The following is a 14,346-nucleotide window of genomic DNA, read 5'->3' as shown; positions in this document are numbered from 1 at the left end:
GGGGCCCCGCGGGCCGCCGCGCCAATGGGGGCGCAGCCGCCGCGGCGCCGCCCAGCGCGGGTGGGCCGGGGAGCAGTTCCGGGGCACGCGGCGCCGGCCCGCGATGAGCTCGGAGCGGGGGAACGTGTCCCGCACGCGGCCCCAGCGCCACCAGAACGCGCGCGCCTTCAAGAACGACAAGTACGACACCAGCGCCCGGTGCAAGGTAGGCGGGGGTGCAAGGTAGGCGGGGGCGGGCCCGGGGCAAAGGAGGCGGGGGCGGGCCCGGGCGGGGACACGCGGGCCTGACCCGGCCTCAGAAGCCGCCCCTCTGCAGGCGCTGCAACGCTTGAGGCCGGAGCGCTGGGAACGACTTCTTACCGAAAGCGTGGGCAGGTCCCCCCACGGCCTCTGAAGCCATGCCTTATACCTGTGAGGTCTGGTGCCAGGTCCTGATAGGCTTCGGGATCGCAAAGGAAGTCACGCGGCGCTGGATGCCGAGGGACCGTTTCAGGGATGGAGATACCGCTGGCCCGGGTCCGCCCGCACCAGGCACAGTGCTGCTAAGAGAGAATCCTAACAAGACATTTCAGACAGTTGTCACTGTAGGCAAATGTGTAGTGTGAGACTTGAATCATACTCATGACATGAGAGGGCCTTGTTAAGCCAAAGAATTAGAAGACTGAAATAAAGCGCATACATTTGTGCAGTGAGTGCAGCAATTGAATGTTCAATGACTTGTTATCCATATGAGTTCTTGAAAGGCGTTATCCATATGACTTCTTTTCTTTGGTCTTCTCAAAGTGTGTGACTATGTGGTCATAACTGAGAAATCTTAATGTTTTGAGAGCTGCGTTTGAACAACTTTCCCCCATCCCACATAAATACCCAGCTTCAGTTGGCATACGTTTGAGATAACTTTCATGGGTGCTTTAATTTCTTTTTTAGAAAAGGGAGCTCTTTTGATTAGTTAGATAGAAAGGTGTGTTCAGCTTGTCTTGTCAGCACTTTTGCTACAACAGTTATCATCTTCACTCTGTTGTTCCAAAAGACTGTTTTGTCTTTTTTGGTACTAAGTAGGGAAGGGGAAACGGTCTACAATATATTCTTGAAATACGCTCTGTGCTTTTTAGTTTTGGTAACATAATATGTGGAAGGGGCTGAAGAACACGCGGTGTGTCTGAGCAGTAACACCACCAAAGTGGGATGTTTCATCTTGCAGGCTAAACCGAGAAAGTGATTAAATGGAGAATGAACAATCTAGGAGAGTTTATCTGGTGCTATTGCTGTCATATCAATATCCCTTTAACTGAACCTGCCTGGGTTGTCAAAAAGAGCTGGGAGGAGGGGAACAAAGTAGTAAGTTAAAACCTTGATGTCAAAGAGGGAGGTTTGGGTTTTTTGTGAGTTTGTTTTGGTTGGTTTTTGCAATGTTTTTTTTTAGGACCGGTTCTGCAAGTTGAACTTGCAGGCTGCTTTCCTGGGATTCTAAGCAGTGACAGTATTATTTATTATGTGAGTCACTGCATGACCTCTGATAGGAGAGTATTTTCTGTCTGGTACAAACACACACACACAAAAATGTTGTAGAGAGCTGGTCTATCAAAAAAGTTTTCAAAGAGAAACTGAATTCTGGTATCTGTTTTGTAACTGAAGTAATCACTTTAATATGCACATGACTGTTTTTCTGTTTTTCTTCCCTTTGAAAATAATTAATATCCTATAGAACTCGCTACACAATGTCATGCACTCAAGAAAATATTTTTTTTAATGTGGCCAAGGTTAGCTGTGGACATCAACTTGTCTTTTTTTTCTTTCCACGTAAAGCAAATTATTTCTTTTCTCTCTGTTCTTGCTGGTTCATGGAGAGGCCTGAGTGTGTGGAAGTAGCATCCTGAAGAATGTGCATTGTATTCTGGGGTTAGGTAATGTTTGGTAAGGGGAAAGGATACGTTCCTTTTTCTTAGGGCATCCTGTCATGTACAAATTCAAGTCCTAAGGTACTGCCGTGTTTTAGGAATTATATTCCCCAGTGTAGTGTTGTAACTGAAACACTAAACCATGCACCACTCACTCACCCCTCCTCCTACCTCTCTCCCTGCATAGCCCTGGAGAAGAGAATTGGAGGCACAAAAGGCAAGGATCACAGGTTCAGATAAGGATTCGCACACCGGCATTCACTGTGTGGGACCCCTGGCAGTACCAGACCACACCATGCTATGTGACCTGGAAGGGACCCTTCCCCCTACTCCTGCAAAATAATGTCAGGTGCTTTGGAATAACCTTAGTGTCCTAGCCTGGAAAAATTAACCCTGGCTTGGCCAGAACCAGGCCAGGGATACACAGGGGTCAGTATAATGATGCTAGCCCCATTTTGCTGTTTTAAAGAAGTTAGACTAGCAAAGATTAAGTGGTGATTAATGTCATAGTTTAGATATGGACTATGCTGAATGATGACGGTTTTGCATCTCTGTCTTTTGCAGTCCTGGATGATCAGATATGTCATGGATGTTCAAGGTGTGATGAGGAAAAGGAAGAAATCATAGAAAGTCTGTCATGGGGACTGATAAAGGAGTGGAGCATGCTCCTTTCTATCTCTCATTAGCTCAGTAGATCAAAAGAATGCTTAAAGCTTCTCAAAGAAAATGGATCTCCTGAAAATCGCTGTTAAACATAATGGGGGGGTTTGTGTTTGGCCTGTCTTCTGTTGTACACTGTCCAATGCAATGCTATCTTGAAAGGCTACAAAATGCTTGTCAGCTTAAAATGTGGATCCTGCTGCAATTGTACACTGCATTAGCAATGTTGAGTATTTACTAGAGTAGCTTCAGGTTGTACAGTGGGTGGAGTTGAGGTAGTTAATTATGGTGTTATTGCTATTTCTTTCAGTGAAGCAGTATCTGTAGAGGAAATTGATCTAATAGGATTTTGACTTTTCTCTCCTGGCAGTCATTATCCAGTTGTTTTTTTTTGGTTTTTTGAAATGTTTCGTGCTTTTTGTCCGACACTGACTGTGTCTGTCATCCATTTTCTAATCTTAGAGGCCACAGATCTGATTACTTGAGAACATGCTAGAAGATCCACCTGTCTTTCCTCTAATGATCAGTCTTTACTACAGCATTACTACAGAATTGCTCTTGAGGCTTGTTGAGGTGAAACATCCTTGCAACAAAGTACACTGCCTCTCTACTGTATTTGGGAAACAGCTACAACAGTGCTGGAAAAGTGTGCATCTTAGGATGACCTGAAGAAGGAAGCCAGGACAGGGTAAGACACTGTCTTGTTAGTTACTGAATCTTGGAATTTGTTTATTGGTGTTTGCATTACATGGTATATTCCAGAATAGCTCTTTGCAGCACCAAGCTGAGGAATATACATTATGTTATATGAATATACATTTTATGCAAAGTATATTACATAAGTCATCATGAAAACTGCAGTAGTTCTAGAAATGAAAGCAAATATCATTTAATGAGAACATTTAGAATTCTGTTGTAGTAAGATGGTAAACCACAAAGTGATTCGTATTTACACTCAAAGGACTGATTTGTTTCTCATTTCATTCCTTTCATTAAGATGATAATTCATATTTCCCTAAATTTCAGGGCTTATTACCTTTGAACTTCAGCTTTACCATAGTGTTAATGTCAGTTACTTTTTCAGCCAGGTGCATGGATAAATCCCTTGTTTTAGTTGAAACACTGGTTTAGACTGTGGGAAAGCACTAGGTAGAGAGCAGCTGAATGTAGAGCTTAAATGCTGAGTCAGTAATCATATTTTGAAATGCAGAAAGGAGATAGAGATAAACCAGTGGCCAACTGGAATTGTTAGATAACCATATTGCAGTTTTTTAGATAACGTTCTTGCTGCAGCGTAGAGTAGCTTGGTAGGCTGAAGTCTACTCTAGCCACTCCTGTTACTCTGGGTTCAGAAGTACATTCAGTCTTGGGTTGTAGCCTTTCATGTAGGGAGAATAGGAACAAATATAATATCTGCTCTGGACTCTAACCCAAGTCTGGAGGTGGGGCAGAGAGTGAGAAAAAGAATGTGTGGGTAGGTGCTGGAGGTGTGTCTGGTGTGTGTGTATGTGTCTTTGTGTATTTTCCATTCTTTGTGGGGGAGATAAGAGTCCTTCCAGTGCTCTCTTAAATGCTATATGTATATGTTATTTAAGTTTTGAAATACACTTGATGAGAAAACATCTCTAGAAAAAGGATTTTCAAGTAATGCTGATACAATATGGGAGTAAGTGAAGCTCTGTGGGGGACAATTTTAGCCTGTGTAATGTGTACTGGAACCCTGAAATCTGGCATCTGGTGGCTCAGTTTCACATTTGTCAGTCTGCAGTGACCTACTTTAACTGCTTAGTAGTCATGTGCTGGAGGTCCTGTGGAGTTTCATTTTTTTTGATAAGTTCATTTGTTCAGAAATCCTGCATTCACCCTTGTGCTGCATTCAGCCTTGCTGGTTGAAGCAGTGCCACCTGTGTTTCTGACAAGGAAGTTTATGAGTAGCATTAACATTACACTCAGTTACAGCAGAATGGACCACTGATATGTGCTTAGTAGAAGGAATCTGCTTTCAGTAGAGGAAATCAAAATACCCATAGTTTCATACATAATTAGAAGCTTACAAACAGATGGTGAAGCTTCTTTGAAGCCCTGTCATTACATCCTACCTGTGAGAGCTTTAATGCTAGTTTTAGCTAGGGATTATTTTGTGTGCCAAGTTAGTAGGTGTAGGTGCATTCATTTACTTTAATACATTCTAAACTGCTTTTGGCAGGTTGTTAGGTGATTTAATATTAGGTTATGTGATCAGAGGATGTTGATTCGTTAATGTACAACTGAATGTGCATATAGTGTGCACATGGAGCATTTTGTGGCATCATACCTTAAGGCTGCTTAGGGATGTCTGTATTGCATAACTCTAATTTCCCTGGAGAATGTGTAGATGTACCACAAGCACTGGATGAGTTGCACTTTTCCTTGGAGCAAAGTATGCTAAAGAAAAGAGAGAGCTATTGACTAAAACAGGGAAATGAGCATAAAGAAAACCCCAGAGAAACTGCTGCAACATAAACATAATCTAACATGTTGGAGTAGTTTTCACACCAAGAAATTAATTTTACACCAAGAAATTAATTTCAAACACTACCTCCTATTTATGTGTGAGGCCCTGACTACCTGCATAAAAGCTGGGTAGAAAAGTTGGAAAAGAATAATGAAATTTACTAGCTTTTTTCAGGGTTTTGTATGGGCTGTTGGGTTTTTTAATACCCTCAAGGAAAAGCAAGCTATTAAATGGGCAAAAGGAAAAAAATATGAGTTTGTGAAAGTTGAAACAATATACAAAATATATTAAAAAGTAAATATTAATAGGAAAAGTAAGCACCAGAGGAGTTTATTTGACTTCCCCATTCTGACCGGGAACTGAGAAACAAGAAAATTTGTCTTCAGGTTTATTATGAGAACTTCTCTCACATGCTTTTTTAGCATTTTCAAAAATCTGAAAAAATGGACTATTCAAATTTTTAATTAGGGACATCTTTCTTTACTTCTTCAAGTCTCCATTGCTTTTGAAAGTGGTGTGTTATGGGTTATTTTGGTCAGGGGAGATGCTGAATGAAGTGTAAAAAAACACAGTAAATTAACAATTTATTTTAGCAATGGTAGCATATAAATACCATGCCTTTTTTTCTGAGCAAAATAAATCTAAAAGATAAACACAAGTTAAACTTTCTAACTGCTTTCTTTACATCAATCCATCATTCTCTATTGACTTTCTAAACCAACTGCCTGGTAGGGTTGTAAAGTCTTAGTGGCTCTTGTATTCAGATGTGCTGAGCCAATGATAAATTACAACTTAATTTTGATGCCCCATACTTGAGGCATCAAAATTCAGTAAAAAATACAGGAAATTGCTGAAAAAGGGGAAGATGCTCTGTGTGTGCCCCTTAGAAGGAGGAAGTTAGAACTTAAAGCTGTTGTCTTTCTTCCAGTTTGTGACCTTCTGAGCAGATGCAATTTTAATAGCTGCATAAGATTTGTGCTATTACCATGTTGAAACTTCCAGGCATCTTTATGCCTGGATCAGGATACTTAAAGTGATTTTTGATGCACATAAATGTGATGACAGAATCATATAATGTTTGGGTTGAAAGGCACCTTAAAGATCATCTAGTTGCAAACCCCCCGTCGTGAGCAGAGACACCTCCTTCTAGACCAGGTTGCTCAGAGCCCATCCAGCCTGGCCTTGAACACTGCCAAGGGTGGGACATCCACAGCTTCAGTGGGGAAACTGTTCCAGTGCCTCACCACCCACATAGTAAAGAATTTTTTCCTAAGATCTAAACCTAAAATCTTTCATTTTGAAGCCATTCCCCCTTGGCCTGTGACTACATCCTTTTGTAAAAGTCCCTCTCCAGCTATCTCGTAGCCCCCTTCTAGTACTGGGAGGTGATCTAAGGTCTTCCCAGAGCCTTCTCCAGGCTAAACAGTCCCAACTCTCAGCTTGCCTTCATAGGAAAGGTGCTCTAGTCCTTCTGCTAGGAAGGGTGGTCTACTTAGTGGCCCTCCTTTGGACTTGGTCTGATAAATCCATGTTTTTCTTATGTTGTCTCATCATCCAGATCTGAATGCTTATGTGGTGTCTCACAAGAGCAGTGTGAAGGGGCAGGATCCCCTCCCTTGCACTGCTGGCCAGATTTATGGGCTGCAAGCTGCCAATTCATGTTGAGCTTCTCATCCACCAACAGCCACAAAGTCCTTTCTCCACCCAGCTTGTATTTGTGCTTGGGATTGCCACAATCCATGTGCAAGACCTTGCACTTGGCCTTGTTGAACATCATGAGATTTGTACAGGTTCACCTCTCAGACCTGTCTAGGTCCCTCTGTATGGCATCCCTTCCCTCCAGTGTGTTGATCACATCATACAGGTTGGTGTCATTGGCAAACTTGCTGAGGGTACACTCAATTCCACTGTGCAAATGCCTTCTACATGTCCAGGGAAAACAGGTTTTCTGCCTCCTGAATCCCCCCTGAGAGGACCCACATTTTCCCAAGTCTATCTTTGATTACTGACATACCTAAAGAACCTTTTTTTTCTTACCCTTGACATCCTTTGCTAGATTTATTTCTGCCCATACTTTAGCTTTCCTAACTATCTCCTTGCCTCGATTTCTGTGTATTCCTTCCAGACTACTTTCCCCTGCTTACACCCTCTGTAAGCTAGCTGTTTAAGTTTCTCTAAGAGCTCTTTGTCCACCCATGCAGGCATCTCAGTTTTCTGTCTTGATTTCCTATTTGTAGGGATGCATTGCAATTGAACCTGAAGGAGACAACTCTTCAGTATCATCCAGCTCTTTTGGGCCACTCTTCCCTCCACAGTTCTATCCCATGGCATTCTACTAAGGAGATCCTTGAAGATGCCAAAGTCTGTTCTCTTCTGGTCCAGGGCAGTGATCTTCTTCCCGAGTTCCTCGCTGCCCCAAGGTCCTTAAAATCCACTGCTTCATGGTCACTGCAGCCCAGGCTGCCCTCGAGCTTCACCTTCACCAGCTCCTCCTGGTTGGTGAGAAGAGGGTCCAGCACAGCACCTCTGCTTGTTGGCTCCTCTCTCACTTGGAGAAGGCAGTTGTCATCAGTGTATGTGAGGAACCTCTTGGATTGCCTGTGCCCTGCTGTACTGTCCCTTCATCTTTGGCATCTTCAGCTTTTGGGATGGTCAGTGTTTCGGTTTGATTGGAAAAAGAAGAAAAAAGAAACTCATCCCTGTGTGATTGTTGTGTATTTTGGAGCCAGATGATGAGAGTGTTGGGGTGGGGAAGAGCTTTATAAAGCTCCATGAACAATAACTATGTATATTTCCTTGTTCCATAGCAAATATTAAGCAGAATTTTTAATATGCTGCCTGTTTGATGAACTTTGGATTTGCTTCAGGTGAGAGGTTTCTGAAGTATTTTCTGATCATTCTTCAGGGTGTGCAGTCCTGAACACAGGCTCTTGCATTCCAGGAGCTTTAGGCTTTGCTGAGCCTGCCCCTGGATCACTCTATGGCACAGCTCCCAGCCCCAGCTGTGATGTCAGGATGTCTTAAGGGAAAATACATCATTTTCATCCAGGAAGCTAACTGCTTCTTTGGAAGAACAGCCATCTCCCTTCAGCTTAAGCTTCTGCAGTCTTTTGACTTTCACTGGATTCTGCCTTAGCAAAACTAAAACCAGCTGGTAACAATAAATGTATCCCTACCCGGAAAAACAAATTACAGTGTATCTTACTGGCCTCCTGCATTACCAGTCACTGCAGGTCAGGGGAGTGAGAGGGAGCGCTGGGAAGTTCATGCTAGTTTGCACGTTGTGGGGAGGTTGTGGACTATAGTTCTTGGAGCCTTGCTTCGTGCTGGTCAGGTGCTGAAAACAAGGCTTGTCTTTGAACTGCATGAATTTTGAAAGACTGAACACAGGCACTGCTCACAGCAGTTTGAATTGCAAGATATTGAATTGTGAGATATTAAATTGCCTTTAACAGATTTCTACTGGGAACTTACTGATGATTTTTTTTCTCTCAAAAATTTTGCACGTTAAGCAATTGTTGGTATTTTTTGGAAAATATATCCATAATGCATCAGAACCACAGCTTTCTGTATTCAAAATTCAAGCAGTATGCAAAACCTTGTTTGGTTGGCTTCTTAATATGCCAAGTCTATATTTGATCATTTAGAAAATAATTTTCTTTTAACTGAAGCAGCCAGAAAGCACCACACATTCAGTTAACCACACCACAGGAAAACTCATATTGAATGAGCAAGTTTAATAAAAAAGGAGACAATGGAACATAAGTCGCAGAGTATAGTTTCACTTGAAAATAGCATCTCCTCTGCCATATAAATTTTTTTTGAATAGAATAAGATACTGAGTTTTTAAAGCTTGCCTTGTTTTTTTGGTCTTATGTATTGAAGTAGAGCTTTGTGGAGTAGTAAGAAACTCTTGTGAGTCATAAAAGCAGGAAATTACTTCAGAAGATGCTGTATTCATAGAATATTTTTTTTTTCAGTTTATTTGTGAAAGAGTAACATCAATTGAAGTCCAGATTAATGCAGAATCACTCCTTTTAGGTATGCTAAGAAGTAGATGTGGTTTAAACAATTTTAATTGTTTAACAATGTTGATGTGGTAGCCATTTTTAAACTATCTTTAAAAATACATTTTTTATTATATGAGGTTTTTAACCCTGAAATTTCTAGTTTTAAATTTCTCAATTAATATGAACACCCATATGATAGACAACATTAGTGCTGGCATTCTTAAACAGAGAAGAAATAAAATTGGATTGAGCTTACAACAACATAGCTTGTTATTTAAGGTAAAAGTGTGATTTGGTACCATTTCCCATCTCAGAATAACTTCTCTTGTGCAAATACTACTAGCAAATACTACTAGTGCAAATACTACTACTTTATATTTCTAAGAAAGCTAAACACAAAATGTTGTAGGAGATATTAAGGTAAATTTTTCATTGTCTCGAAAATATACCATGGTTTAAATTACCATTTAAAATAAAATTATCTTAGATGCAGAGAGCAAAAATGTTTTTCATAAAGGAAGGCTAGGATTAGAGAGAGATTGAATAATTTGACTGCAAGTAGTGTGTGGATTCTACTTTGTTGTTATCTGAGGAAAAATCCTGAGACTACTTAAACTATGTAGTATAGTGATAGCTTGAACAATAAGTTAAATGCTATGTCTTGTAAGTTGTCTTCTTTGGACAAAAGCTGTGTATTTCAGGGCTTATTTCTTCTTTTATCCATTTTGTAAAATTTCTAGAGATGAAAAGAATTAAATACCTACAGTATTAAATTCACAGCAATATAATAATAGAAAGAAGTATGATTATTAAGATAATTAAAATAATAATAATAATCATCATCATCATCTATTCTTTAATTTCAATGTATCCTTTCCGTTGAAGAAAATCTGTAGGCAAATGTATATGAAAAGCTTGATATTAATACCAAGCAAACATGTTTATAGTACTGTATTAATTGTAAGATGGGTAAAATGCTTTCTAAGCAAGATTTTACTTTTTACTGCAGGAAGTCATCAATGTATTTTTTTTACTTATTTAGAAAATAAATGCTAAGCTTCATGATGGAGTGTGTCAGCATTGCAAAGGCATCTTGGAGTGGCGAGTAAAATTCAGAAAGTACAAGCTACTGACAAAACCTAAAAAATGGTGAGTAAATATATTTTTTGTTAATCGTTGGTATGTAGTTTGTGAGCTTTTGGAAAATATTCTGGCTTTGGAAACTCAGAAGAAGAAGCTGCTATTATGCAATATTTTTAAAATGTCTAGTCTGAAATGACAACATATAGGCATTGTTAATTTTCCAATTCTTAAGTCTTTTGTTGTAAACTTCTGAAAAGAAGACACAGAGGAAGAGCAACTGCTTCCCTCTTTGCTGTTAAATCTGGTTGAACTGTGGACCTGTAGGTTTCTGTAGGTTTCCAAGACTGTCAGTGTCCTCCTGAACAAAAAGTCCTACCTAACCATGTTGTAACACAATTTTCTAAGGTCTTGTTTCACATCTGTATTAGAGGGATCTTCACATCTCTTGACTTCTGTACTTTGCCAATGTTTGCAATACATGCATTTCATTACCTCTTAGCATGTTTTCTCTTTTTCTGTAAGAAACTATAATCCTAAGTAGCAAACGTTGGCATTGTTTGCATAGAATTCTGTATTGCTTGTTTTTGTGTACCTCTGTGACAAAGATGATAAATACTCTAACCTATCACAAACATGTAATTATTTTAGTTTTCTGAAGGAGATGCTCTCTGCTTCCTTCTTATTTGCTCTGTTGCAGAGGTCCTTACCTCCTGTGGTAGCAGACACAGCCAGTGTCTGAAACATTTTCATTGCTGAAACATAGAACTCAGAGAAACCACAGCTGGGCTGTGAGCACAGTACAGCCAGGTTTGTCACAGTAGCTTGTATTTTGGTATTAGTAACCAGTTTCACCCTTTCGTGTAAAGAATAAATGATTAGGTAGAAGGCTTGCTGAATAAAAAATAAGAATTCTATGTTCTCTGCACCACAGATGAAGTTGGGTTTTCCACTTTTTCTCAAATAACTATGTTATTTGTACATCCTGTTTTGGTTTTTTTTTTTCCCAAAGGGAAGAGAGCAGGCAAAAACCCCATGTAAATCAGGGAAGCATTGGACAGCTTCTTAATTGTTCTAAGCAACTGTTTAAAGAACTGTTTAAACAACTGCTTTAAAGAACTGTTCTAAATGTTCTAAAGTGACATTTTAGAACAGCAGCTTATAAAAGAGTATGTGATGTTCTCTCTCATATTTTTGAATGAAGAAGTTGTTCCTCAGAGCATTCTAGCTTCACTGATGATGATTTCTATGCCACCAGTACAATGGCTGGGTGAGCCATTGTTCTGCAAGGACAAGACAAGGAAAATTTTCAACATATGAAGCTTCTGGGTGAAGTAAAAGCGTAATAGACATTAAAAATGTCATAATTTTTAAAAAAAGGAATCTTTATATTGCAAAAGATGGGAATGGAGGACTTCCCTGTACCTCAATTAATACTTCAATTATTTTTAGTTTTGTAACATCTTTAAAATTATGAGTCTTAGTACAACCACAAGTGTTCCCTACTTTACTTCTGAGTGTTTAATTATTAGAAGTCAAACTAATTTTTAAAAAATATATAGATTTGCCTTGCATTGGTATTGCCTCTATTTAGTATGACATGTCTGGGAAGAGCTTTTGAGGCATTAAAAATTACTGTCAAGAGATCAGCATTACATGGGGTATATTGTTCCAGTTACGTTCTCCAGACATACAAGGCTATAGAAATGTCAGCTGAATGTTAAGCCATAGAATTTTGGAAATTACAAAATCCACAGAATATTATCACATTTTGAAAAAGAATAGCCCAAGCCCTCTACCTTATTAGGTTGGGTTTGCTGAGAATACTATTCCATGCAGGCTTGTGTTCATAGAAAACAAAGTCTAGCACTGACTCAGTTTATACTCTGAGAAGTTCAAGAGGAAGTCATTTCAGTGTTTCAGCTGAAAGCTTTTTATTTGTAAAGTCGATGTACTTTTTTATGCCATATGCTGCTTTTATCATTAAAATGGAAGTTGTGCAATTTTAAAGTAAAAACTGCCTACTGAAATGAACGGAAATGTTTATTCTGTCAACTTAAATATAAAATTCTTTATTTAATGTTTCTTTTTCAATACTTGTTTTATTAATTCTTCCTGAGGAAAGTAAGGGAGAGGGGTGAATGGCAATGATTTTGATTATGCTACTTGATAAAACATTGAGTGTTTAATTTGAAATCAGCTGAAGATGTGTTGTTCCTCTTTTGTGAGTGTTTGTTCCTCTTTTCTACATTGTATTTGAATGCAGAATGTTTAGTAAGTGTCCACAATATTTTTGAATCATATTTTCTTTCTCTTCACAGTGTGAAATGCCTCCAGAAGACTGTAAAAGATCCTTATCATATTATTTGTCGACCATGTGCTGGTAAACTAGAAATTTGTGCTAAGTGTGGGAAACAAGAAGAAATAGTGATTCCGTAAGTAGCTAATAGAGTACGTAGTTTCAGTCCTGTACTGGTAATTCCCCTTGTAATAAGCCTCGTTTGGAAACTGCCAAGAAGCTGTCATAATTTATGCCATATTCTCAATTATCCCAACATGAATCAGTAGGAGTCATTTTCCTCACTTTCTTCAGAAGCAACTGGGGGTAAAATGCTTATTGATGTTAGTGAGGCTGAGACAACAAAAGTCCTACTTGGATAAGACATTTTAGCACCAATGGGTAAATTGTATTTCTTCTTAACAAAGCACTTCAAAATGGGTTTTGATGTAGAGCATCATAAAATATGCACAAGCCACTTTACTGTTTGCATTTTGTCTGCCACTTGATGATTCAGTTACTAGTGAACAGAAGAACTAAACAAGGACTGATATTAAGCACAGTTACCATAGTACATTTAGCAGGCTTTTGGCTTTTTTTACCGGTGCTCTCTATTGAGCATGATATGTAAAACATTAATTTTCTAGTTTGTGACAACAATCCAGCAGTTGCCTACTTGGTCAAGCTGTTCAAATATTTACTTTTCTTTCTTTGCAGTCTCTTCTGTACTAAATACTGTTTTATGCATACTTTACTGTGTTTTATATCCTTCTTATTTAGTGTGAAGTAACTTTAGGGACTTTTATTGCCCCTCTCCTCCTTCTTCCCACCTCCTGCCATCTTCCATCCTACATTGGGATGGAATGCCAGGAGGATATTCTCTCCTCCATCCCATTCTTGTTGAGATTCCAGAAGTGGGTGCTGACAATATCCTTCTTGCTTTCTACAGGATTGGTAAAGGACAAGACCAAACTGACAGTGAGACTTCTAAAAATGGCCAAGAGAGCAGTAAATTGAAGGATGAGCTGGATTTTGATACAAATTTCAGTAGTGCAGACAGTGATGAAGATTCTGATGTGCTTGAAGAACAATTTAAAAGTATGAATTTTGAAAAAACAGAGATCTAAAAGGCTGTGTTTATGCAAGAGTTTATATGCCATCAAATATGGTAAAACAGTGCTTGCCCTTAAACTGCTCCAAACCCTGATTAGACATCTAAGGTCCTTGTATGTTAATTTTGGCATTGTGTATGATGATGCGTGTGGGGATTTGTATTAATACACATTTTTATGTATTAGGAACAGAATTTTTTTGAAAATATTCAGAATTTATTCAATATTCTATCTGTAAGCATAGTTATTTATTTCATACATATAACAACTTCCTGTTTTTATGGAATAAAGTCTCTTTGTGTAATTGTTCAAAATTCAGTATTATGTGACCGTCGGAAGTGTTATTGCTACCTGGAAACCTGCCTGAAAATCTAGAGTAAACACAGATAGGAAGTGCTAAAGCAGCTATAGTGGTTTTCTGAAGGAAGAACTTGCAGCATGCTGTCAATGAGTTTCCAAATGGGGTCTTACCCTAGGCCAAAGGTTTTGTTCATTTTTTTTTCCCCACAAAAAAGAAACAAGTGTATAAATGCCATCACCAGTACAGTTCATGAACAGTTAAAGCTTATTTACCATGTATAAGTGTGCATTACAGATTTGTGACCTTGTTGCTACCAATATTTGGTAAAGAAGAAACCTGCAGACTTTAGAATTTCTCATCACACTTTCGTTTCATTTCAGAATTCAGAGATTCATCTGTTTCTGATGTAGTTTTCTCTGATATGAAAAGACTTGCATAGTGGAGTGATGCATATAAAGTTACTCCCTTCCCAGTTTCTATTCCAGTGTTGATTAAGCTGTACAAAGAACTTAA

The 14,346-nt window shown here is 39.0% G+C and overlaps 1 protein-coding gene across 3 annotated transcripts; it reads left to right on the top strand.

Moving 5' to 3' along the window:
- Positions 1–24: 24 nt before the first annotated feature.
- CUNH9orf85 (chromosome unknown C9orf85 homolog) lies at positions 25–13,850 on the top strand. Of its 3 annotated transcripts, none has more exons than XR_011682561.1 (4): positions 25–205; positions 10,105–10,211; positions 10,843–10,952; positions 12,464–12,578. XR_011682561.1 is itself a non-coding variant. In XM_071448658.1 (4 exons), the coding sequence occupies exons 1-4, from the start codon at positions 104–106 to the stop codon at positions 13,545–13,547; spliced, it is 501 nt and encodes a 166-aa protein (XP_071304759.1). In that variant the 5' UTR covers positions 49–103; the 3' UTR covers positions 13,548–13,850. The 3 variants fall into 3 exon arrangements, 2 of the variants coding, with proteins under 2 accessions (XP_071304759.1, XP_071304760.1); XM_071448658.1 differs by lacking the exon at positions 10,843–10,952 and adding an exon at positions 13,370–13,850 and having other exon boundaries at positions 49–205; positions 12,464–12,577; XM_071448659.1 differs by lacking the exons at positions 25–205; positions 10,843–10,952 and adding exons at positions 7,369–7,703; positions 13,370–13,850 and having other exon boundaries at positions 12,464–12,577.
- Positions 13,851–14,346: the final 496 nt, after the last annotated feature.

The sequence above is a fragment of the Agelaius tricolor genome, unplaced genomic scaffold, assembly GCF_023055355.1.
Source record: "Agelaius tricolor isolate 1412-34295 unplaced genomic scaffold, bAgeTri1.0.p SCAF_27, whole genome shotgun sequence".
NCBI lineage: Eukaryota > Metazoa > Chordata > Aves > Passeriformes > Icteridae > Agelaius > Agelaius tricolor.
This window is presented reverse-complemented; position numbering and strand designations above follow the sequence as displayed.

Excerpts from the sequence above, each read along its gene's own strand:
- CUNH9orf85 (XM_071448659.1), top strand. The coding sequence starts at position 7,494 with ATGGTCACTGCAGCCCAGGCTGCCCTCGAGCTTCACCTTCACCAGCTC. Across the intron at positions 7,704-10,104 it reads CATCTTCAGCTTTTGGGATG|AAAATAAATGCTAAGCTTCA; the intron begins GTCAGTGTTTCG and ends TTACTTATTTAG. Across the intron at positions 10,212-12,463 it reads CTGACAAAACCTAAAAAATG|TGTGAAATGCCTCCAGAAGA; the intron begins GTGAGTAAATAT and ends TTCTCTTCACAG.